This window comes from Erythrolamprus reginae, chromosome 4 (genome assembly GCF_031021105.1).
Source record: "Erythrolamprus reginae isolate rEryReg1 chromosome 4, rEryReg1.hap1, whole genome shotgun sequence".
Classification (NCBI taxonomy): domain Eukaryota; kingdom Metazoa; phylum Chordata; class Lepidosauria; order Squamata; family Dipsadidae; genus Erythrolamprus; species Erythrolamprus reginae.
In genome coordinates, this window is record NC_091953.1 from 23,295,611 (window position 1) to 23,320,596 (window position 24,986).

General features: G+C 39.8%; 1 protein-coding gene across 1 annotated transcript in view; it reads right to left on the reverse strand.

Annotated features, from left to right (window-relative positions):
- Positions 1-740: 740 nt before the first annotated feature.
- SACS (sacsin molecular chaperone) overlaps positions 741-24,986 on the reverse strand; it is a 40,974-nt gene continuing 16,728 nt past the window's right edge. The window contains exons 6-9 of the mRNA XM_070749777.1: positions 24,721-24,867; positions 21,112-22,594; positions 17,881-17,972; positions 741-14,111 (exon numbers count right to left, since the gene is read on the reverse strand). Coding sequence (XP_070605878.1) covers positions 2,557-14,111; positions 17,881-17,972; positions 21,112-22,594; positions 24,721-24,867 — 13,277 coding nt within the window. The 3' untranslated portion in view covers positions 741-2,556. The remainder of the gene's footprint in view (positions 14,112-17,880; positions 17,973-21,111; positions 22,595-24,720; positions 24,868-24,986) is intronic.

Below are 24,986 nucleotides of genomic sequence, written 5' to 3' on the forward strand. Positions count from 1 at the left end.
CAGAAGTTTGGTGGAGTTATATTGGGTTGTTTAAGTGTTCCCTTTATTTATTTTTTTTGAGCAGTGTATATATACATATATATGCAGTACAAAAATATTTTTTTTAAAACCTTATTTGGAGAGAATAACAATGAAAGAGCCTGCAAGTTGGTAAGAGCCAGGAACATGGTTAGCACCTTGTTAGGGCTGGAAAGAAACTTATTCGGAGCAAGTAGAGCAATGAAAAAAAAAACCCTGCAAAGACTTAGGGCTGAAAAAACATTATTTGGAGAGAGTAACAATGAAAAAGGTAAGCGTCTAGTTAGGGCTGGAAAAAGAAACTATATTCAGAATATAAGATGCAATTTTCAGCCTCTTTTAGGGAGGAAAAAGGTGCATCTTATACTCTGAAAAATACTGCAGTTCTAATACAAAAGTCTCAACTCTACAAAAGCGGTAAATAGGGATGAGTATTTTTTGGATTTGCTATCCTAATTCACCCACTTTCAATTTTTTGAAACTCAAATTGACACACGCACACCACAATCCCTATTTTAAATTACAGTCTGGTGCTCTCGTTCAGGAGGTCTGTTCCAGTAAACTAAAAACTAAGCCATCATTTGGAAATTCCAATTTTCTTCTCACAAAAGCAAAACAACAAAATAATTAAAAGTGCTGAGGTGAGGGGAAGGCAGGTGTGTCCAGTAGTCCTGACCCCTACTGGTAAAACAAATGATTTAAAAACCAACACACGCAGCCTGAAGAGTTTTTTGAGTTTTATTATTAAATTAATATTATGGCACTTAGCAGCGGAAATAATCACATGGCTTTGCAATCAAAGCCTTAAAGATTTCAAAGCCTAGAATTTACTGAGCTATTTTTCCAAACATATTTTTACATTTGTTTCAAGAGCTAGCATTTTTTTTTCTGTATTGCTATTTTATTTTTTCTAGAATCTTTTTTGTTTTGTCTTGCAAGTTACATTAAGTGAAATGATCGTTTCAGTGTTCTAATCAATGAAATTTACAACCATTATATAATGGAATACAATACTAACTACAATAGGTTTATTGGTACAAGTTTGTTTTACAAATATTTAATAATTTACATGGCATTATCAAAAGTATAACAATTTATAAAAGAAACCATTTGAACTAAAAAAACTTAAATTTCTTTATGTGACACTGTGTGAGACAAAATTAAAAAAGCGTAGCATTGCAGCACCATTTAAAACATATTTTTAAAAAATACCCCACTGAATACCAAAATACATTAATTTTTATATTATTTCTAATGGTGACTCATTTAAAAAAAAATGAAACACAAAGCTAAATCAAGGCAGGGTCTGATGGATGGTTCGGTGTGCAGTTTCAAAAAAATCCTACAGAAAGTGATATGTAATATACATGTAATTCGCATCCAACGTATCCTAAGCACCTAAAGTAAATTATAAAGTAAAATGTATTGTGTCGAAAAGTCATTGAACAAGTAGGATTAAAATGATGTGCAGTCCACAATAACCTTTTCACATGATAATGCAGCAGAGGTATAACCATATTCCATTTGGAATAAAATGTATGTCCATAACAAACAAATGTACACAGACTGTTCCAGCAGAATTTTTTTCCATACATTTTTGAATTTCTTAAAAAAGAATAATATACTTAAGTCTTCCATTAGTACACTGAAAATGACACTTCTTGGGGAAAAGTTGGATGAATACATACAAGCAAATTTTACTAACCATAGTCCAAAGCAGTACTTCTCAGCCTTGGCTACTTTCAGAACTGCGGACTTCAACTCCCAGAATTCCCCAGGCAGCAAGGGGAATTCTGGGAGTTGAAGTCCACAGTTCTAAAAATGGCGAAGATTTAGAAACACTGGTCCAACTCTTTGGTTACATAAAGTGCAATTTATCCCTGTTCATTGTACTTTATTGTGTACATATTTTACAACCGACAAATCTTTAAATACATATTCCACTATATGCTAATAGGCTCAGATTTTTACAAAGTCTCTATATTCTTAACTCCGCATGCCTGAGGACAGAACATGGTATTCAGTGAAAGAGATAAACGTTTTCATGGAAATGTTGCAAAGTAGCAGAGGATGGCACAACCTTTGGCAGGTAATCGTAATAAGCTACAGAAAGATTCATGAATGTTCACCTGCCCAACACTTATCAATTATAAAGATAGCCTCTGCTTCTTTCTAGAAATGGACAGATTCACTTACCTAGGTCTACTTACTTTTGCCCTAATCGACACAGAATATATTTATTACATTTACAACCTGCTAAAACCTGTGTATCCTCTGAATTACAGTAACTACACAACTAAATCACATTTTATTCCTTCATATTTAGTAACTACTCCTTGCTAACAAAAGCGAACACCAATGTACTTTTATCATAGCGACTATCTTCTCTGAGGGTAAACAAATGACTTGCATTCCTGTTAAACAGAGGCATCTGACTGAATACATGACGTACCTACAAGAACATGCCACCAAAAAGTAGCTTTTTTTAAAAAAAATGGTGAAAAACATGGCATGAATCCACCATATCTTTAACGTCTCTCATATCTTCTGTTGTATAAAGTTTTCAAGTTTTATGATAATACATGCTGTGCACTCCATCACCCTCATGGCGACTTCAGAAGTGAACCTGTCATTTGGGACCTGCGGGAAAGGAAGGAGGTCTGGATAGCGGGTTTTTAAGCTATCCACTCCGTAGGCTTCCAGTGTGTGGACATCGTTTGTAAGACCGTCAAGCTGTTGGCTATATTCTTCAATTTTCTGCGCTAACGCAGTCGGTTTCACGTCTTTATCTGACTTGCCCCTTACTGCATAATCGGCAGCAATCAGAGCTAATTTGGTGGATAAGTAGCATTTAAAGCAGACCCATTCGTTGGCGTTTTTATGAAGATCGTTTCTGGCCGCTGAAAAATTTGCCCTAGCTTGCCTCAACCATCGACGTGCCTCAACGGGATTTCCAACAGACTTGAACGTAGGTGGCACAAAAAATCGTTGTGAGTACGAAGGGCCGGTAGAGGAATGACTTCTTTCTTTAGAGTGTTGCCTTTCAGACTTATGGCTTGTGGCTTCTTGATTCCATGAAGTGTAAAACCTTTGAAATGAAAATTTGTCTGACTGGAATCGAGATGCCGAGGATGAAAATGTCCGCCTGGATGCCCTGTCAGCATTTTGATCGATAAATGCCTGCTTTTCCATTCTGTTGATCTCATTTTGTAAATGCTTAAAAACCTCATTGGCCAGATCAAGGTTTTCCGCATTTTTGTCCGGGTGCCACTTAAGATAAAGCCGCCTTATAATCTTTTTCCTTTCGGATTCCGGAAGCTTCCAGGCTTGTTCTATCACTGAGGTAACTTCTCTTAGAATTTCTGGTAGAGAATTTGCCTTACCCTTTTTGGGGGAATGATGTTTAGAAGAGGAGGACGATTTATGACTCTCCCTGCCAGGAAAAAGGGGAGGAATTGTCCTTGGTCCATGCGCTGGAAACTCCGTAGGGCTTGTTGGAGTAGATGGGGCACTGCCTTTGCTCTGAGAACTCTCATCGGGTCTTGAAAATTTGTATAAGTCAAGAGAACTTACAATTTTGTATTCGCTATATCCAATGTCAATTTGATAAATCTTCCCCAAAAAACTGGAGTTTTCGGTATCTTCTCTTACTACTTCTTGCACTATGATGGCATATGTGTATGTTGGATGGTAAGACCCATAGATATCGCCCCCTTCCGCGTCAACAAGATACCCAACATATTCACCTGGATAAAAAACATTCATTGGATCCATGAGAAGAGTATAATGGATTTCAGATGGAATAGGAGTACCAGGCATAGGCAGTTCAAGTTTGGATGGTTCTGACGAGTCATACTTGACCCCTAAACTGTCAAGCTTTTCGCTAATTCTGTAAATATCATTGCAGCCCAACATCGCAATTAAATAGGAAGTATCAGAAATCAGATTATCAGTTGCAGATTTCAGAGTCATTGCTAAAGCTAAAAGGAAATTTATGTCTTTGCTATCAGAATGCTGTATGTAGAGTAGTATTACTGCGTTCCCGTATCGCTTTAAAAAGGCGAATGTTTCACTTTTACTATGAGGAATGGGTGCAAAACCTTTAACTCTCAAGGTTGTTTGCAACTTCTCAAAACAAGAAACTTTCAAGCCTTCCCTTAAGGTCTTGCAAAGTTTTATGGCTTTTTCTTCGTTGGCTAAAAACGTGTTGTCATTTTCATGTTTCATAATCCTAATAAGTCCTGTAATGAACTGTTCAGAAGACAGCAGTAACTGAAGCCTGCCCTGGAGTGAACACAGTGCTCCAAATTGACACGTTTTAGGGGAATCTTCATCCAACTGCTCTTCAAGTATACTACTGAGAAGGCGAGGCCTCAACTTCTGAGGAAACAGCATGATCAGCTTAGTGTGAAAACCATGGTCTTTCCCTAAGTAACATTGGCTAAGATCCACCAGCATTTGGACACCAATGTTTCCTTGTATTCTACTTTTATAATGTGGAGCATCATCAAAAACCAAGATGCTTGATTTTACCAATCTGCCATCCTGGCTTGGAAGGTACAGAGCCAGTTCTCTCACATTCTCAAGGTCATTTCTAACTTTCACAGAATCATTCTGAAGGCTTTTAAAAAGGCCAGAGACAACCCGCTTAACAGTTCGCATTTCATTTGGGTCAAGCTGTTTTCCCTCGGAGTTCTTGAATATGCGACTCAAAACCTCCACATACTGCTTTGTGGAAATGACATCTTCGGTGCCTAGGTTTTTAAAAAGTTGGTGGAATGTGCCAAGTTCCAAAGGAAGCTTGTACAGATAAGGTTTGAAGTCAGGTTCATATTCCAGGTTTATTACTACTTCCTCGGGTTTCAACAACTTCCAGCCTTCTTCCACCATCACAAAAGCGACTCCTCGAAGCTGAAACCGGAAATCCTTTTTCTCTGTGCTAAGAAATTCATAGATGCTCCTTAGAACCTTAGCCCTCGTTTTTACCATGTCTTCATCCAAAGTTGTTATGTTGCATATATTTCTACAGTTATTTATAACTTTGTCTAGAGGAGGATCTAAGTTAACATTAAGCATGGTTAAAACCTGCTCAAGTTGTTCTTGTGGACCAAGGCTGCTTCCTTCTTGTTCTCTGATACTTAAAGGTGTGGCTTTCTCTGGAAGTATAGGACATGAAGTCCAAAGAAGTTGCAAAACGTCTGTTTGTTTGAATTTAGGGTTTACTTGGGCTCCACTAAATTTTATAAGAGGAAGCGTGCCGTTCACTTCTTGGTATTGTGGATGAAATCTAACAATTTCAGCAGGTGCACGTTCTGGGCACAAAAACGCAATTAAAGACAAATCTTTAAGGAAGTTTCCAGATAATAAATCAGTTCTTTCTTGAAATATATGGTGAAGGAGCACATCCACTGTATTTTGCAGAGTATCCTTGGTCCAATTTTCGGTGTTGGCTCTCATGCTGATCTCTTTAGCAAACTGCAATAACTGAGTTTGGGAAATAACATGTTTTAGTCCCATATTTCGAAGCAATGCCACCCATGATGTCAGAAAAGCAGCACGGTTTTTGGGTTTGGTGAGCTGTTCCAATTTTTTAAAGAAATCTTGAGGTATGAACAATTTTTCGGGAAGCATAACTTCAAAGACTTTTACAGTCCTGTCATAAAAGTGTTTTGCAGGTTTTAGCCTATTGCATGCATCGTGAATGATCAAAAAGCTCTCTAACTTCTCAAAGAGCTGCTCCTTTATTTCGGACGATTCTTCGATGCTTGAAAGCCTGTTTTTCAAATGAATCAGATGTTCTAGTTTTGCATCGTAGGAAAGGCTTTCAACCTTCGGTAAAAGGTGCTTTAAATAAACTTCAAGATCATCTACTGGAACACACTTTAACACAGTGTACAAATCTTTCAAGTGGATTTTTTCTTCCAGGAAAGCAACTGAAGTTGTCTGGGTCCATTTGTCCACTTCGATGGAGGGGATGCTCCTTGTGAGCACATAGCACGCCCCACATTTCGATAAGCTAACGTATCGTCCACTGATAGATTTGTAGCATGGAAGGGACTTCAAAACTTTTATGTCCTCTTCGGAAGTCAGGTGGTTTAGGTTGCAACTGAAATACATCAAGAGGGCCTCAAAGTCATTTTCGGCTAACTTTTCTGTCTTAAACGATGAAGTCTGAATCATATATTGTATAGCTCTTAAAATGCTTGGGGGGTTATCGATATTTGCTGTATGTCCCGACAGCAGAGGAACTAGGGGATTGTCTTTGGAGCAAATTTTGTTCAATGCAAGTTGAATACAACCGGTTTTCATTAAAGCATGGAAAACTTTATCAGTTTGGGAATTTGGGAAGAGAGCGATGTGCATAAGGCTGAGAGGAAGCAACACATCGCAATCTGGTACCACGAGCTGATTAGAGGAGACAGTAAACTTTGTGCCTGGAAGCAAGGTCCAATCCTTTAGGATCTCAACAACGTTTTCAAATGTCATTTTTGCTTCTTCCTGTTCATCTTTGTCATTCACAGACTCGCCAATAAAATGCCACGAATTCTTTAGCCAGGATTCGGTGGCAAAGTTCTCTTTCCATCTCATGCACCCTCTTGCTTTATATTCTCTTGGCAACACGGAGGACAATAAATCAGCAAAACTGGAGATATCAAATGTTTTGGCCACGCTGCAATTAAGTAAGATGTTGCTGTACCGCAAGTAAAGGGTGTTCATAAACAAATCTTTGCGAGATGGGATTAATTCATGGTAAGTCGTTAAGAACTTTGGGCGTTTCGAATCGAATACTTGCAACACGCTGTCGAGGGTAATTAGCAGAGGCAACCCTTCAATCTGGACCTCATTTTCCTCGGTGTCTTTAAAGCAGTAATCAACAAGGAGCTTTAGGCTGTGGAAAAGTTTTAAATTCGTCTGTTGAAGACGACAGGGCAACTTTCCAATGTGGCAATTGGAATCCGGGGAGGAAAACGTCATCAGGAACGATCGAACATCAGCAGGGGTTACATAGCTCACGGGAATGTCAGCGTCCACAAGACAGTGATACAGATTTGCAGTTTCGTCACAGCTATAAATCAAGTTAAAACCAATCTCTAAGAGAAGATGTTTGAGGCGGTACACATTTTCCGCTACAGTCTTCCGAGTCGTGATGTTGTACTCCACGTTCTTGAGGTGCTGCAGCTCATCTTGTAACAAATTGTCGAAGAACGGCTTGGCTTTATTTGAGGTAGACATGTTAACCCAAGTGATGATAATTGCAGAGTGCAAATCGGAACCATCCACATTTGGAGTTCGCACAACAGGGAGGAGGCGTTTGGATTCCTCGTGAATACAGCTATAGACGGCTTTCACTAAGCAGTACCAATCCGGTTGCAAGTCAAGTCTATTCACTGGGAAAAACGATAGAAATTTCTTCAAAGTGTCCTTCATCGTGTGCATGGACGTGTTTTGCAAAACGGACATGGTTGGATCAGTTCCCTGGAAGTAACGCTTTTTCAGCTGAATTAGAAGTTCAACGTAGGCTGGTGCTATTAATGCTATCATTAAACTATTATTCCAGTCACTTCGGACACCAACTCCGTTGTCGTCACGCCACAGGTTTCGCCTGGCGGAATCCAGAGCAAAGTGTCCGTTCACATGAAAAGGAAGCCCAGTCTCTAAAGACAAAGGCAAGAAACAAAATGCCCGATGCGGCTTCTTGTAGTTGTGAGTAATACATGCCGCAACTCCCCCTCGAGGGAAAAGCGTAATATCCTCATTCTTATGTGCTGACACTACACTCTTTGAAACTTTGTCGATGGCTGAGAAACCTGACCTATTGCAGATCAGCCAAGTTGTAAGGTTGCCTTCGGAGTCTTCCGTAACCATAGTGTATGTGATCTGCTGCATAGGTATCTCACTCAGCTGTTTCTTCTTTGTTACGCTGTCAATTACGGAAGCGTGGAACTGCTTTCGTTTCAATCTATCCCCGTCGGTTACTTTGCCAGTGACAGAATATAACACGTTAAGGGCCCCCGTTGTTTTCTCTATTTCACAGATAGAAATTTTCTCCATGTGATTCAAAAACATCAGAAGTTCTGCACCGTCGGTACGCAGCTTGTCTAGGAGATTCTGTACCATTCTGTCCGAGCACGGCACGGAAGAAATTTCAGAAACCTTTGCCATGTCTCCATTTCTAAGTGGAAACCTAAACATTGTGCAGTTGTCCAGTTTAAAGTGGCCTCCTAAATAGAGATCCAACACATCGGAGAACTGGGTCCTGAAATCCACATCCAAGTCCCGAAACATGCGTCCGGGACTAATGGATGTTGCACCTGGAGCATATCTCGCATGAGGGTCAAAGATACAAAGAATATCGTTTCCAGAAATGAAAGAAGGACAATCAGTGATATGATACACGGAGTTGAACCCTATTCCATACTGACCAGTTTTATATGGATTGCCTTCTTTGGTGCCTTTACCAAGATTCTGAATCCCTCTAACGTCATCTTCAGTAAATGGCTGGTTGTTGAAGACACACAATGCCGGGCCTTGAAGAGGGGACCATTTTTCATCAAATATTCTATCCACTGGGTGCTGCCGAGGATCAAACACAAAGCAGACTTCTGTAGCCTTTGCATCATCGGCGTTTTGAAGGAGCTCTTTCAGCATTTCTTTCTCTGATGGATATGCATTAAGAATACTTTTAATTCTGCTGGTCAATTTTTCTTTCTGCCCAAACTCAGTTCCAGGAGCAGTGAAGCAGATATTTGACGCGTACCGTTCTAAGGCTTTGTGTCGTTTAGGTATTGTCCCAAGCTTTACCGCTACTTCTCTAGGAATGTCCGCGTGGCAATATTTTACCGTTGTATCTTTCACTTTTATCCAAGGACAGTCATTGTAGCACAAAGAATTGGCTGGCAGAAGGGCAAGGTGAGTCTCCGGTAACAAAATTTCTCCATACTTTTTTTCACAGAATTCCTGCTTCTTCTCTCTAATAAGACTCCATATCCCTTCACTGATGATTCTCCTACAAAGTTGAAAATTTGCTTCTGTGAGTGGATTGCCTCCTCTTTCCTGATCAATCGCTTCAAGAACGAGAGCAAAATCTTCCACCATAAAAGTGTGACGTACTCCTACACTTTCAAAGAGTTCGCGAAAGTTGTTTCTGTATTTATTAGGCAGCTGGTGAAGATGTGGTGCCGCTTCAAAATTAAGATGAAAAGCTACTTTTGTGGAGTCAACGTAACCATTCTCAACTAGAATGAAACTGTAATTTTTCAATTCCTCAACGATGGTTGTTTTTGTGGTTCCATTCTGTAGTAGGGCTTCGTGGAGATATTTATAACAAGCATTGGTGATATTTTCCTGATATAAAGTAATTCCATCGAAGCACTTTGCAACTTCTTTTAATTGCGTTATAACCATGGACACGGTTGGTTTCTTAAGCAATCCTAAAAATTCTTTGACAGCCAAGGGAATAGTCCCACATCCTTTAAAGGAATGAGAATTTTCATTCAGTATGGGTTTCAGTAGACAAAGTATATCTTGGTAATCAACGGTGTAAAGGTCCACTGCAGAAAACATAGTTTCAGGTTCGAAATCAGAGCCCTTCCACTGTAAGGAGAAGCCTACAGGCTTTGTGAGGAACGGGAGAAATGGTATCGTTTGAAATTTTTCAGCAAAATCTTTAGCTCTTGGATCTTTGTTTTTAAGTTTTTCATCTATGAGATTTAATAGTATACTGCTTCTCAGGCAGGCTCCCGCGTGGTCAGTCCTGTTGATTTCGGCTACAGAATTTGCACGTTCTAACAAGTCTTCCCACGAAATATCATCCTTAGCCATGCCTAACTGAACTAATTTGACCAAAATTACAGGATTAAGATAATCTTGGCTAGTTCCGTGAGGAAACCTTCCATCTTTTTTAACATAAAGCTTTGCAACTCGACCTTCAGGATGGATCAGTCTGGAAGGTACCACAAGAGGATGTTCAGCCAGAGAACAGGGGATGCATGGAGTAATGCAAAGGATTTCTGCAAATTCCCTGATTTTCTCATTCAGCACATAGTGCATTAAAGGATCGCGGAACTCTGCCTCAATTTCTTGAATATTGGGGAAAAATACCTCCGAAAAAAACTGTGTCTCTGAAAAAGTATTCTCTAGTAATACAGGCTTACACCCTGCCTCTTCAAAGCCTGATTTGACCCAAGAAGGAAGATCTACTGCACAAAGATTCTTCGAACCTGATTTTTTAAGGTATTTAAGAAAAATCTTGAAAGCTGCAGTTCCTATGTCAGGACGTTTCAACAACGAATCGTCCAAGAACCTGACATTCTTCACTGACACCCAAAACGAGCCATCAGAGAACACTCTGATCCCTTCTTTGCCTTTTGGGTGGGCTATTTCTTCATAAAACCCCTGGCATACAACTGCAAAATCATCATGCACTGAATCAGGATCAGGCCACACCGCAAAGCAACTGTAATCTTCTAGCTCACCGGAGATAGCCATGTTGCGTAAAACTACCACAGCTTCCAAATAGGCCTTTACTATCACGTGCCGCATAAACACGGCGTTCCACCTTCCTTTTGTGTCCGTTTTCCAGATTTCCTTTCGATTTGACGTAATGGCAAAGGAACCATTGATATGAACAGGTAGGCCTGTTTTAATTCGAAGAGGTAAATAGCAAAATACTTCTCCCAAGTTGCAGAAATTGGATTTCACAGTCCACTTTTGATCCTGTTTTTCGCACAACATAACGCCTACGGAGCCACAGGGGACAAGTCCTAAGCGTCGTCCACTTTCATGCAAGGAGAATTTTAAGGCTTCTCCAGTGTCCATGCAAGCACACAGAAGCCATGTGGTGGAATCTACTGTTTTCTGCGGCAGTTCATCCGTGGGCCTTTTGGTTTGTCCAGTTTTAGCCATTTCAAAGAGCGCGACAGTGTCGTCTTCCGGCCCTCTGAAAACCGGGGAGTGCAAATCAGCAATACGTCTAAAGATATGGTGGAATTCTTCTACGGTTATTTGTAATATGCACGAGGACTTCGGTGATTCAGTGGGAAGTTTTTTCATGCTGCTACTGCACGTTTTCATGAGTTTAGCAGCTTCCTTTAATACGCTTATAAAGGGGGTAGTAATTGCTTTGGATGGACATAGAGTTTTTTTAATAGTCACAGTCTCTTGAGCCACCCCAGGATTGGCTTCTTCGGCTTTCAAATACTTCAGGACCATTGAGTTTACACACTGAGTAAAGATGATCAGCCTATGCCCACAAATGCTAAACTCATCCACAAGGGAGTAAATATCTGCAGTGTTGTAACAGGTAGCACTGACTTCACTTACTTTAGCTTCCTGCTGAGTTCTAAACGAGAGCCTAAAAAGGGTCCCTTCGTAACTGTAAGGTGCCTCCACAGTCAAAGGGAGCTGACAATCAAACACGCCTATGAATGGCTTAAACTGATTAGGAAACTTTCGAAGTCTCTTCTGCTGCTTTTTCCAATTGATCTTGATCCCAGGATTAGATTTATCTCGTATATGCTTACTGAGATGGTTGGTGTTTGGATCAAACATGATCATGAATTCTCGGCTCATAATGATGGGGATGTCAGTGATATGATAGACGGAATTAAATCCCAAGCCAAACTTCCCAACTTTGTCAATTTCTGCTCTTTTTAGGGACTCGCCTAACCGGGTTATATTTAGAAAGTCCGAGTCCGAAAATTCAGAATTGTTGAAAGACCACAACGCTGGTCCGTGACACGCCGCCATCCCTGGATCCAAAAGGTTTTCTCTTATGTCATTATTTCTTCTCATGTCAATCAAAAAATTGCACTGTGTTGCGTCGGCGTCATCGGCGTTCTGAAGCAGCTCTTTGAAGATATCAGAGACGGAAGGGTATTCCTCCAAAATGTTCTTAATTCTTACTGTGAGAGGTTCTCGTTGGCCTGATTGTTCAAACCCCATATTCTCTGGATTAATCAACCTGGTACTGAGACATGGCACATTTAACCATTCTGCCGTTTTCATGGGAATATCTTCATGGACTAAAATGATTGGCTCCATAGCATCGTCAATCAAATCGTTTAAGTCATCCACTTTGACATCACAGTAGCAACATTCGTGGATTGGCTTCATCGTAAGCTTAAAAGGTTTTTTGCTGCAATATAGTGGAACAGGCGTATTTAAACTGGCTGGAATCTGGCTGCTGTACAGCCACCTTATAATATTCAACATGATGTGAAGGTTTTGCTTACTCTTTTCTTCGTTAAGAGACTGTTCGCTTTTGAGATATATTTTTTGAATTACCATGGAGACGTGATCTGGGGTCAGTTTTTCAAACGACCCACAACTGATGAACAACTGATGGAACTTAGCCATGGTTTTGGGCACACTATGAAGATAAGGTTGGAGGTCAAGATCGGGTGGCGATTTTATTACTGCCTGAGATAGTGAGCAAAATGTTTTGCCAGTCCAGACCCAGGGAAACTTCAAGGCCTTAAAAGCTTCTTTTCCCTCACTTAAATGATCGTGCATAAAACCATAAATCTCAAGTAAGATTTGCTGAAACTGATAGTAATCTTCGTCAGTAAATTTCTTGGAACTGTGCCAGTCTACTACCACTTTAAAATGTTTTAATACTGACTTGATGTTAGGTTTGATGGTGATTCCTAATGCCTTTTCAATACTTGGCTGGACACTTTCTACAAGGGGAACAGAAGAACCTATTAAAGTTGCTTGGGATATATCACACATTTCTGGTGGTGAACACAAATAGCAATGATCACCTTTCCAAATTAATGAACTTGGGTAATTTGGAGGCCTTTGTTTGCAAGCTGGAATCCATTTAATTCTTTTCAACGTGGTTTTAGTTTCAAGTGAATGCAGTAATGAACGTCTGTTCAAAATCATTAACAAAGTTCTGGCTTTTTTTGTCAGTAAATCCTGACTTGTACCAGCAGAGTCCTTCAACTTCTCAATTTTATGGGCTACAGATAAAATATCTGTCTCTTCTAAACTGTTCTCAGATTTTAGGCCTATTAATCTCAGAGCGTGTAGAATATCTGGAGACGTTTTAAAAACTGCGGGCGGGAAACAGAGCTCTTCTTCCCCATAAAAGAGGTCTTGTAACACTTCTATCTCGGGATCAAAAAGTTCACTGGCAGACGCCATTTTTTCCTCTGAAATTTTAATAAATTTAAACGGTTTCAACCAATCCAGCACCTCTGCATTTTCACTTTTGAGGAACGTCAAATTTTCTAGAATCCATAGCATAATTTTTATTGCTTCATCGGTAGAATAAAAATCCTCCTGTATATCTTTTAAAATAAATTTTATGCAGTCCGTGGTTCTCAACTGTTCTGCTTTCAGCAGCTTTACTAAACGGATGGTGGCTTCGTCACTGCTGTCCACCAGGGAAACAGAGAATTTTACATCTTGTGGAAGTTTGGCGTTGTGATGCAGTACTTTACAAGCTTTCAGGGCAGTAAAAGCAGTGCCTTCGTCAAGGGCTTGCTCAATTTTCCTAAATATTATTAGCTCATTAATGACTCTCTTCTCTTTTTCGGTTATATCAGTCAAACTAGCAAGGAAGCTTCTGAGTGCATTTTTCTGTGACGTGGGCAATGATGCAATCGGATTTACTGATTTCTGCAAAGGAAGTTTTTCCGCTAACTGTAAAGCTATATGTGGAGATGGCGGATGTATATATTTCTTTAAAAGTGGGTGTTGAATAGAGGGGTCAAGCTTCTTAAGAATGATTCCACCAAGTTGCTCAATTATCTCAGGCAAAAATTCCGGAAGCTGCGTTTCAGACCCATCATCTAGAATAATTGGCGATGGAGCCCTCAATCTTATAAGATCGATTGCAACTTCTTCATCTAGTAATGTCTTCGGAATAAGTGGCAGGTCGTCAAATAGAGACAAGTCTTCGGAGAAATGTATATACAAATTCTTCCATACCATTTTGAGCCATGAAATGGGTGGGTGATTCTTATCAGAAGTAGGAAACCATTGCACTGTAATCTCTGAACTGGGCCATAAAGTATTCATAACTTCTTTGACGAGTCGTGCAAACCGTTCAGGATTTAGAAGTTGCAACTGAGTGCACTGTCTTCCTGAAATAGAAGAAGAAGAAGAAAAAGCTAATAATACTGAAAAGCAATTTGGAAATCTTTTAGAAAAATAAATCAAAAGAAAAGCAAGGAATATTTTTCTTGGTGGTGTGTTTTTTCCCCACTCACAACAAAAGCAAACAAGTGACAAAAACAGCACCTGGGAAGGCTTCTAATTCTATACCAGGCAGAAGTACACTATTGCGAGAGCAATCATGGGCTTTCCCAAATATGCCCATGTTAGCCTGCATTGGTTGCTGATCAGTTTCCGGTCACAATTCAAAGTGTTGGTTATGACCTATAAAGCCCTTCATGGCACCGGACCAGATTATCTCAGGGACCGCCTTCTGCTGCATGAATCCCAGCGTCTTCTCCGGGTCCCGTCAACTAAACAATGCTGCTTGGCGGGACCCAGGGGAAGAGCCTTCTCTGTGGCGGCCCCAGCCCTCTGGAACCAATTCCCCCCAAAAATTAGAATTGCCCCCACCCTCCTTGCCTTTTGTAAGCTACTTAAAACCCACCTCTGCCGCCAGGCATGGGGGAATTGAGATACTCTTTCCCCCTAGTCCTTTACCATTTTATGCATGGTATGTCTGTATGTATGTTTGGTTTTTATATTAATGGGTTTTTAATCGTTTTTATTATTGGATTTTTATTGTACGCTGTCTTATTATTGCTGTTAGACACCCCAAGTCTCCGGAGAGGGGCGGCATACAAATCCAATAAATAAATAAATAAATAAATAAATCTGATTATATCTTGCATGCTAGAAACCCAAGAGAGATCAGTAGTTATTGCAACCCACAATATGTAATAATGTGCTTGGCTCTAACAAATATTCATGCTCCTTTTTCATCAAATAGATCACTTGCTCTTTAGTTATGTATCTTTCCATAGCATGAAAAATGGCAACACTTGGCATATACAGATTCTTGATGCCATCACAATTCATTGTATTTTGTTCAAGGTAACAGAGTGTGTAAGATACCTTTTCTGCCATTGCACTTTCCAAGTTTTTATTGTTCTTCTTTGATCTGCCTATTTTGTTCTTACATTAATCTGGAAAGTTTAACAGCGTGCAGATTTTAAATAATGGAATTCTATCCATGTTTACTTAGATATGCATCTATCCTAATTAGATTTCATGTCTTCAATTCACAGCAGAACTAAAGTCTAGGAAAGAATGGAGTCTTTCTTCTAAGCAATTCTCAAATGCCTATGCGATACTTTGATTATTTAGATATTATTATTATTATTATTATTATTATTATCATTATTATTATCATTATTTATTAGATTTGTATGCCGCTCCTCTCCGGAGACTCGGAGCGGCTCACAACAGCAAAACAGTACAAATCCAATGATTAAAAAATGTAAAACCCTTAATATAAAAAGCAATCATACATCTCATATAAACCATGCATAAAAAAGAAACAGTCCAGGGGAATCAATTTCCCCATGCCTGATGACAGAGGTGGGTTTTAAGGAGTTTTCGAAAGGCAAGGAGGGTGGGGGCAATCCTAATCTCCGGGGGGGAGTTGATTCCAGAGGGCTGGGGCTATATATTGTACGATATACTCATATAACTATTAAATCCAAGCAAGCAAATGAACATATAGGCATAACTCTACCATGATTTTCAATGCAAAGCTTAAAAATCTGACTAATGCTATAAAACTATGATTCATACTGTAAACTATTAATTGTCACTATTTCCAAAACTACAAAAAAAACCTCTGCAGGTATATTTTTAGTGAAAATCTAACTTTCAAAATGAAAGAAATGTAAACAGCAGTATAAAATCTATTTACGAGTAATTTTTAAGTGACATATTTAAATCATTTATAATAAGGGCAATCATGAATAAAATCATCTTACTTTTTATACTGCCATATATTTGATACCATATATTTCCTAAAGAATCTGAAATGTATATGACAAATACACCCATATTCACACACACACACACACACACACACACACATACACTGCACTTTTTATTTAGTTTCACCTGCGTCACTTCTAAAAATTAAGATTAAATCTTAATTTTATTAGCTCAATTTCTACCCATCTATCTTATAAAGTCCAAGAAGTACACTCAAAAAGTAATTATTAGTCCAATTTTGCTCATTATTGATGTACATAAAACATGGATCATATATTTAATAATGCAATTCCGAACAGTATTAAAAGCATGACAAGTTAATGGTATCAACTATTTTTCAAATATGCTTTAAGTAGAGTTAGTCAATTAAATCTGAAAATCACAAGTCAAACAGCATGGAATCTGACATTCAATACGAGCAGAATATTCAGTACACCAACACACACAAATGTTAGATTTCAATTCAGCAGTCATTCAGACAACCATCCTACCTTTAACTCCCCAGAGAAGCTGTTGGGCTAAAATACAATAAAATGCATTTTCAGGAGTTATAATAATGGCATATACTGAAGGTGGAGATCTAATAGCTCTGAAGTGCCCAACAAATCCAAGTGTTATTCAATCTGTACACTGTTTTAGCATCATTTATTTGGGGATTCATCGCCCCTGAAATATATGAATTTGTATGAACCAGAATAAACAGAAATGCTTCCCAGGTGAATGTCCAAAAATGCTATTTATCAGAATCTTTCAACTTCTGTATCAAAACAACAGCACTTTTATTAAGGAACCATCAAAACTATAAATTTGAATGGGTAACTTAAATAGATTGTGTAACCAGACTTTCTTTGGTTCAATTGCACTTTATATTGTTTTGCCCTCAATCAATTCATGTTGTGGTTTCTGTCACTATTTGGTTTGATTTTTATAGACAGAGCATGTTCTTCATTTCATTATACTGTAAACCAATTAGATTGCTATTGTGAATGAGAATAGTTGACAAACAAGTGATGTGGATACATAAAGTGATTTCCTTTTACTTACATTCCTTTTTGAGTTCTATCATTTATTTATTTATTTATTTATTTATTTATTTATTTGTCATACAAATATAGTATTGTATTGTAGTATGTTTAACATAAGTATAAAGTAGAGATAGAAAAGACAAAAAGACATTAGGGCAGGAACGGTAGGCACGAAGGTGCTCTTATGCACGCCCCTTACAGACCTCTTAGAAAAGGGGAGAGGTCTATTGTAGATAATGTAAGGCTGAAGATTTTAGGATTGGGGGAAGACACAACAGAGTCTGGAAGTGAATTCCAGGCGTTGACCACCCTATTGCTGAAATTGTATTTTCTGCAGTCTAGTTTGGAGCAATTTACATTTAGTTTGTATCTATTCCGTGCTCTTGTGTTGTTGTTGTTAAAGGTGAAGTAGTCACTAACAGGGGAGTACATTGTGATGTATGATGTTATGAACAACAGTTAAATCAGTGTGGAGGCGGCGTAGCTGTAAATTTTCTAAACATAGTAATTGAAGTCTGGAGGTGTAAGGTAATTTGTTGCGTGAGGAGGAGTGGAGGACTCTTCTTGTGAAGTATTTCTGGACTCCTTCAATTGTATTGATGTCTGTTATGCAGTGTGGATTCCATACAGGTGAGCTGTATTCAAGAATTGGTCTGACAAATGTGTTGTATGCTCTGGTTAGTAGATCGGTGTTTCTAGAGAAGCTGCGTAAAATTAAGTTTGTGACTCTTAGTGCTTTTTTGGCAATGCTGTTGCAGTGGGAATCTTTTATGTAACATTCTTTGTAATCTAATCACTTAATACTACTTATGCGTGAGTTCGCTGTATTTAAAATATTTTTTACAATATATTCACATATTACCTCTACTTTTTGAAGCTTCGTTTAGAGCAGATAAAACTTGAGGCTTCAGGTTATCAGCAAGTAATCTTCCTTCAAGACCTGGGAAGAGGGACCTAGTAAGCCATTAAAAACAGAGTATTGATCATCTTGATAATTTAATATTAGACATGTAATAAGTATAGGGATTCTTCATAGAATCTGAGTGAATAAATAGGTTTGTTCCTTTTCACAAAACCTGCCAATTAATTTTCTCAATGAACAAGGTAATTTTTTTCAGCCCCCATAAACTACTTCCTCTAGTAGTTAACTCCATTTTGGAGTACATTTTTAAAGAAAATATGAAAATCATTTACCATTATTTTCTTCTTTGTTTATTTTTCAGTTTCCCAATATCATCTACAGATTTGGGCAGGGTCTGATGGGCTCCCAAAAAATACCAAGTAGTCCTTACCCTACATAATTTTTTTCAGGATCAGCTAAAGATAGTTCTAAATCGACTTAATATATATTGGTAAGTCACAACTTTGCCTGTAGTTCAAAGACAATATGATTACATACCATCCAATAGCTTCAATACCTAATGACAGCTATAGTTTGTGATTTCTTGCTATAGAATTTTCATCACTTGTCAAGATAAAATACTATGAAAAATAAATTTGTTATTATGTAAAAATATTTCAGGAGCTAGTTAAGATAATAGGTCATGTGGTCAAAAGGTAAGATTCTACATTTAGGCAAGAAAAACAAAATGCACAGGTACAATATACAGTGATGCCTCATCTTACAAACTTTTCGAGATACAAACCCGGGGTTTAAGATTTTTTTGCCTCTTCTTACAAACTATTTTCACCTTACAAACCCACCGCCGCCGCTTGGATGCTCCGCCTCTGGTCTTCCGTTGCCAGCAAAGCACCCATTTTTGCGCTGCTGGGAGTCCCCTGAGGCTCCCCTCCATGGGAAACCCCACCTCCGGACTTCCGTGTTTTTGTGATGCTGCAGGGGAATCCCAGCAGGGAAATCCCAGCAGTGCAAACACGGGCGCTTCGCTAGCAACGGAGGTCCGGAGGTGGGGTTTCCCAGTGAGGGGAGCCTCAGTGAAATCGCAGTATCGCAAAAACACAGAGGTCTGGAGGTGGGGTTTCAAGGACTTCGGTGTTTTTGCGATGCTGTGATCTCACTGATGCTCCCTTCGCTGGGAAACCCCACCTCCGGACTTCCGTTGCCAGCAAAGTGGTCGTTTTTGCGATGCTGGGATTTCCCTGCTGGGATTCCCCTGCAGCATAGCAAAAACACAGAAGTCCGGAGTTGGGGTTTCTCATGGAGGGGAACCTCAGGGGAATCCCAGCCATGCAAAAACGGACGCTTCAACTGGCAAAAGGAGTGAATTTTGGGCTTGCACGCATTAATCACTTTTCCATTGATTCCTATGGGAAACATTGTTTCATCTTACAAACTTTTCACCTTAAGAACTTCGTCCCGGAACCAATTAAGTTTGTAAGACAAGGTATCACTGTATGTGGTACCTTGCTCAATAGTAGTAACTGTGAGAGGGATCTTGGAGTACTAGTGGACAACCATTTAAATATAAGCCAGCAGTGTGCAGCAGCTGCCAAAAAAGCCAACACAGTTCTAGGCTGCATCAACAGAGGGATAGAGTCAAGATCACATGAAGTGCTAATACCATTGTATAATGCCTTGGTAAAGCCACACTTAGTCGCCACAATGTAGAAAAGATATTGAGACTCTAGAAAGAGTGCAGAGAAGAGCAACAAAGATGATTAGGGGACTGGAGGCTAAAATATATGAAGAATGGCATCTGGAATTGGGTATGCCTACTTTAATGAAAAGAAGGACTAGGGGAGACATGATACCAGTCTTCCAGTATCTCATGGGTCGCCACAAAGAGGGAGTTCAAACCATTCTACAACACTCCTGAGCACAGGACAAGAAGCAATGGGTGGAAATTAATCAAGGGGAGAAGCAACTTAGTTATACGGAGAAATTTCCTGAACAATTAATCAGTGGAACAGCTTGCCTCTAGAAATTATGAATTATCCAATACTAGAAGTTTGTTGGATAAGCATTTGTCTGAAGCAGTATAGGATTTCCTGTCTAACCAGGGGGTTGGACTAGAAGACCTCCAATAACTCTGTTATTTCTATTTCTCAAATTCAGAAATTTGGCAACTGGCTCATATGTACAATGGGTGCATTGCCCTGGGTTCACTAACCACCGTTTGCAACTTTCTGATAAGCAAGATCAATGGGAAAGCAAGAGCCTGGGTGGCGCAGCAGGTAGAGTGCTGTATTGCAGGCCGCTGAGGCTGACTGTAGATCTATAGGTCAGCGGTTCAAATCTCATCCCCGGCTCAAGGTTGACTCAGCCTTCCATCCTTCCGAGGTGGGTAAAATGAGGACCCGGAAGTTAAACAAAGAGAATTAAGAGACTTCAAAGAAATAAAAACTGCAGCATTGGAAAGTGCTCAAGCGGTAGTGGTATTGGGTTGTAAAGAGTCTAAAAAATGGACATTACAGAATTGGTACTGGTACATGGTGGATCACATTCATTTTGAAATCGTGGAAATAAGATTAAACAATTTTCACGAAAATAAACTGGAGAAGCTGATGGTATGATGGAATAAGGCGAAAGATTATATGCTGGGGTAGGATTTGTGACGAAAATGTGAAAAATGAACTCCAATCACTCTTTCAATAATAAACAAATGCAAAGTAGAGCTAAGGAAATAAAAGAATATAAACTAGTAATATTTGAACCCCCCGCAATTGGTGGTGGTGGTGGTAGAATTGTCAGTCGGGTGATGGGCACATGCACTGTGCACCGTTTTATGTTTGTTTATGTTAATTTCAATGTGCAAAAACCAATAAAAATATATATATATTTTTTTTTTAAAAATGAGGACCCGGATTGTGGGGGCAATATGCCGGCTCTGCTAAGAAGTGCTATTGCTAACATGTTGTAAGCCGCCCTGAGTCTAAGGAGAAGGGCGGCATAAAAATTGAATGAATAAATAAATAAATAAGATTCACTGAACAACTGTATCGCTAACTTGACAACTGAAGTGATTAACGTAACAATTTAGGCAAGAACGGATGTAAAATGGGGCAAAACTCACTTAAAAAGTGTCTGACTTAGAAATCTGGAGCTCCATTGTGAGCATAAGCTACTGGCTGCCTGTAGTACTATCAGTATTTCAATGAAACTATGATTAACAGTTTGCAAAACAGGTTGTACCTTGGATAAGTTTCAGACGTGATATAGACCGCATCCTGAGCCGCTGCTGATGAAGAGAATGAAATAAAATTCCCATTTTGTAATGGCAGAAGCTCCAATCCAATCAGTTCACCATAATTTCCATCGCCAAGCACAAACTCTAGGATGCAAAGTTTTTCATCGGCAGATCCCTTATGCTCAGACTTCCTTAACACGTGCCGCACTGTTCCCGGAGTGACCTTCTTAACAGCTTTTGTACCCGAAATCACAAGGCTGATCGCATTTGCAATATTATCCGGCACTTTTGCAACCTCTTTTCCCGATTCCTGGAGGTAGTTTAACACAGCTAGGGTAGATTCCAAACTCTCATCCATTTCTGAAAAATATACCTCCTCTACCGCTACCCAGTTGCCACTGATGGAGTAAATAACTTTGTCCTGGAATAACTTTTTCAGGAGAGGTTCTATAATTGGTTGCCAATGAACTTTTGTTGTATCCTTTTCGGGCCACAATCTATAAATCAGCTCAGCTGACAAAGGGAAATCTGAATTTTTTTCTGTGTCCATTTGCTTAATGGCTTCCAGTATCAACGTTGCGTAGGCTTCAGGCACCACGTTGGCGACAAGAAGTTCATTCCACAAAGCTGCCGGATCTCGCCACTGATCAAGTTCTCGCCACTTTATACTTCTTCTGTTGTCCGTTAGACCAAAAAACCCACTAACGTGAACCGGCAATCCGGTCTTACTTTCCTCTCCAGGAGGTAATGGAAGGAAACAAAAAGCTCTTCCCGATAATTGGGCCTCGGCTCCTCTTTCTTCTCCACCGCTTGATAAAGACATGGCTATGCCGATAGTTGGGATATATTTCAAGTCATCCGCCAAGCAGTCCAATTCGTTACATATTCCTCGTCCGCCAACACTGTTGCATACCAACCAAGATGTCTTTTGTGCGTCTTTAACGCTCTCATCTTCTAAAACTATGTTTATATGGTACGTCACGCATGTTATACTGTTGCTCGGAATGCCTTTACAATACTGGTTTATTGCACTTCCCAAAATTTTGATAGAGTTGGGTCTTTCATGCTTCAAAGCCTTGTTTTCACAGGCTGTAACTCTAAAAACAAGCCGCTCGGTTCCGTCGGCTTCTCTAACATGTAAGGAGACCTCTTGCACGCTTTTAAGGAACAAAAGAACGGTATCAGCGTCGGCTCTGAATGAATCAAACAATTCTAGGATTTTATCCTTATTGTACAGGTTGCTACTGAGCTGGGAAGGCTGCTGGCGAAGAGGAAAACGAAAGAAGGTGCCAGGGAATTGTCCATTTTTGAAGGTTTCTTTTGTGCTTCCAAAGACACCAACAAATGGTGTAAATTGGTCTGTTAGTTCGTTGATTTCTTTGATGTCATCTTTCAGGTTCCAACACTGGCCTGACTCAGAAGGTCCAAAAAGTTTTTGATGAGGATCCAACACTCCAATTTGGTCACCACTGAATATACTAGGAACATCTACAAGATAAAAGCGGAAATGTGTACTTAGATGTCTGCATTAAGTACAAAAATAAATCCTTTAAAGCCTTCTCTCTTTCTCTCTCTCTGTCTCCCCCCCTCCTTCTCCTTCTCCCATCTCTCCTTATCCAACACATCCTCCTCCTCAGGTTCTGGAGAACTGGTAGGGGAAATAGTTCAGACAACTGGCAAATACCCCCTCTGGCTGGCCCAAGAGTGGGGAGGGATTGGAGAAGCGTCCGGAGTTGATTCTCCGGCACTGGTTAAGGAACGATCGCCACCCACGATGGAGGCTTCCCTTCGGGTGACCCTCCTCCCCCTCTCGCGACTTCCTCTCCATTTACAGCATCGCCCTTATCATATCTCAAGATCTACAATGGTCACCTAACATCAAAAACATCATCAAAAAAGCACAACAAAGAATGTTCTTTCTGCGCTAACTCAGAAAGCTCAAACTGCCCAAGGAGCGGCTGATACAGTTCTACAGAGGAATCATTGAGTCTGTCATCTGCACCTCTATAACTGTCTGGTTTCGTGCTGCAACCCAACAAGACCGACACAGACTTCAGAGGAGAATCAGAACTGCAGAAAAAACAATTGCTGCCAACCTGCCTTCCATTGAGGACCTGTATACTGCACGAGTCAAAAAGAGGGCGGGGAAAATATTTACTGACCCCTCGCATCCTGGACACAAACTGTTTCAACTCCTACCTTCAAAACGTCTCTACCGAGCACTGCACACCAAGACAACTAGACACAAGAACAGTTTTCCCCCGAACGCCATCACTCTACTAAACAAATAATCCCCTCAACACTGTCAGACTTTTTACTAAATCTGCACTTCCATTTCTACTAGTTTTTTTCCTCATCATTCCTATCATCCTTTTCCTCCCACTTAGGACTGTATGATTTGTTGCTTGTATCCTGTTCTGCCGGTGTGTCCCAACCGCCCGTAATTACAGGGTAATTAGCCCAGAAACACACACACCACACGATAGAAGGAAAACCAAAAGTCTTTATCAACAGAAAAACAGAAACTTTTTAAATGTCAAAGGGATTTTCTGGTACACACAAGGCACAGGTTAAATGCAATCCAATTTCTCACCCAATAACTGGAAAATTGAGTCCAATTCTAAAGTCCAGAAAGTCCATACACAGTCTTGAACAGCAAAAACCACGATCTTGACGAAACTATGAATCAGATAAACTGCCATGAGGCTAAACCAGCAGGCTGCTCTTTTATCTGTAGCACTAATTACAGCAGCCCCACCCAACCACAGCTGGCCTCACTTATCTCCTGTAATAATCCTTCAGTTGTTCTCTCCTATGCATCACTCTATGCATGCGTGGATGTGTCATAAGTTCTTGTTCAGAATCCAGGGATGATAAGGATGATTGATCTCCTCCTGGGCTGTCTGCCAAACTCCCCTCTTCCAAGTCACCCCCACCTTCTTCTTCTTCCGAGGAAACTTCACTACCTGACCCTGTCGGCAATAAAATAGGCCTGTGACATGTTGATGTTTCCCCTGCATCCACCTCCACATTCCTTGGGGCAGGAGCTGGGCCAGAGCCAACCACAACATATCCTAAGATTTTTATTAATATTGATTGTTTCTTCATTGGTTACTTGACCCCTATGACAATCGTTAAGTGTTTTACCACATGATTCTTGAAAAATGTATCTTATTCTTTTATGTACGCTAAGAGCATATGCACCAAGACAAATTCCTTGTGTGTCCAATCACACTTGGCCAATAAAATTCTATTCTATTCTATTCTTCTCAGGCCGGGGGAGGGAGGGGATGGCGAGGGGCAAGGCCAGCCAGTAATGAGAGCCACAGCTGTGGGCCCAAAGAGCCGCATGTGGCTCCAGAGCCTGAGCTTTGCTGCCTGAGGAACTCTGGGAGTTGAAGTCCACAAGTCTTAAAGTTGCCAAGGTTGGAGACCCCTGATCTAGACATCTTCTAATCTCACTCTGTTTTTAAAGAGATCTTCTGAGATCTTTTTCTTATTAAATTTATATTAAAAAAAAAAATTTAAACCCACACAGAGCAAATCCCAGTGCATACAGAAATAATGGGTCTTTATGTTAATTCTAAACCATTCAAAAACGTAATTGCAAATACCAGTAATGTGGTAAACTGAATTAAAACCAATTCCAAATCTCCCCACTTTGAGTGGATCATCTTTCTTCCTGCTCCTTGCTATCTCTTGAATGCCATGCCAGTCCTCGGGAGTGAAAACAGCATTGTTGTACACATAAAGTGCAGGACCTAGAGAGGGGGAAAAAGCAACTTAAACTCAAAAATGTTATGTTACTAATGCAGCGTAAGATATTTCAACTGTGTGCAAATTGCATAAGCTGTGAAAATAAATTTTACAATGGCAAGAG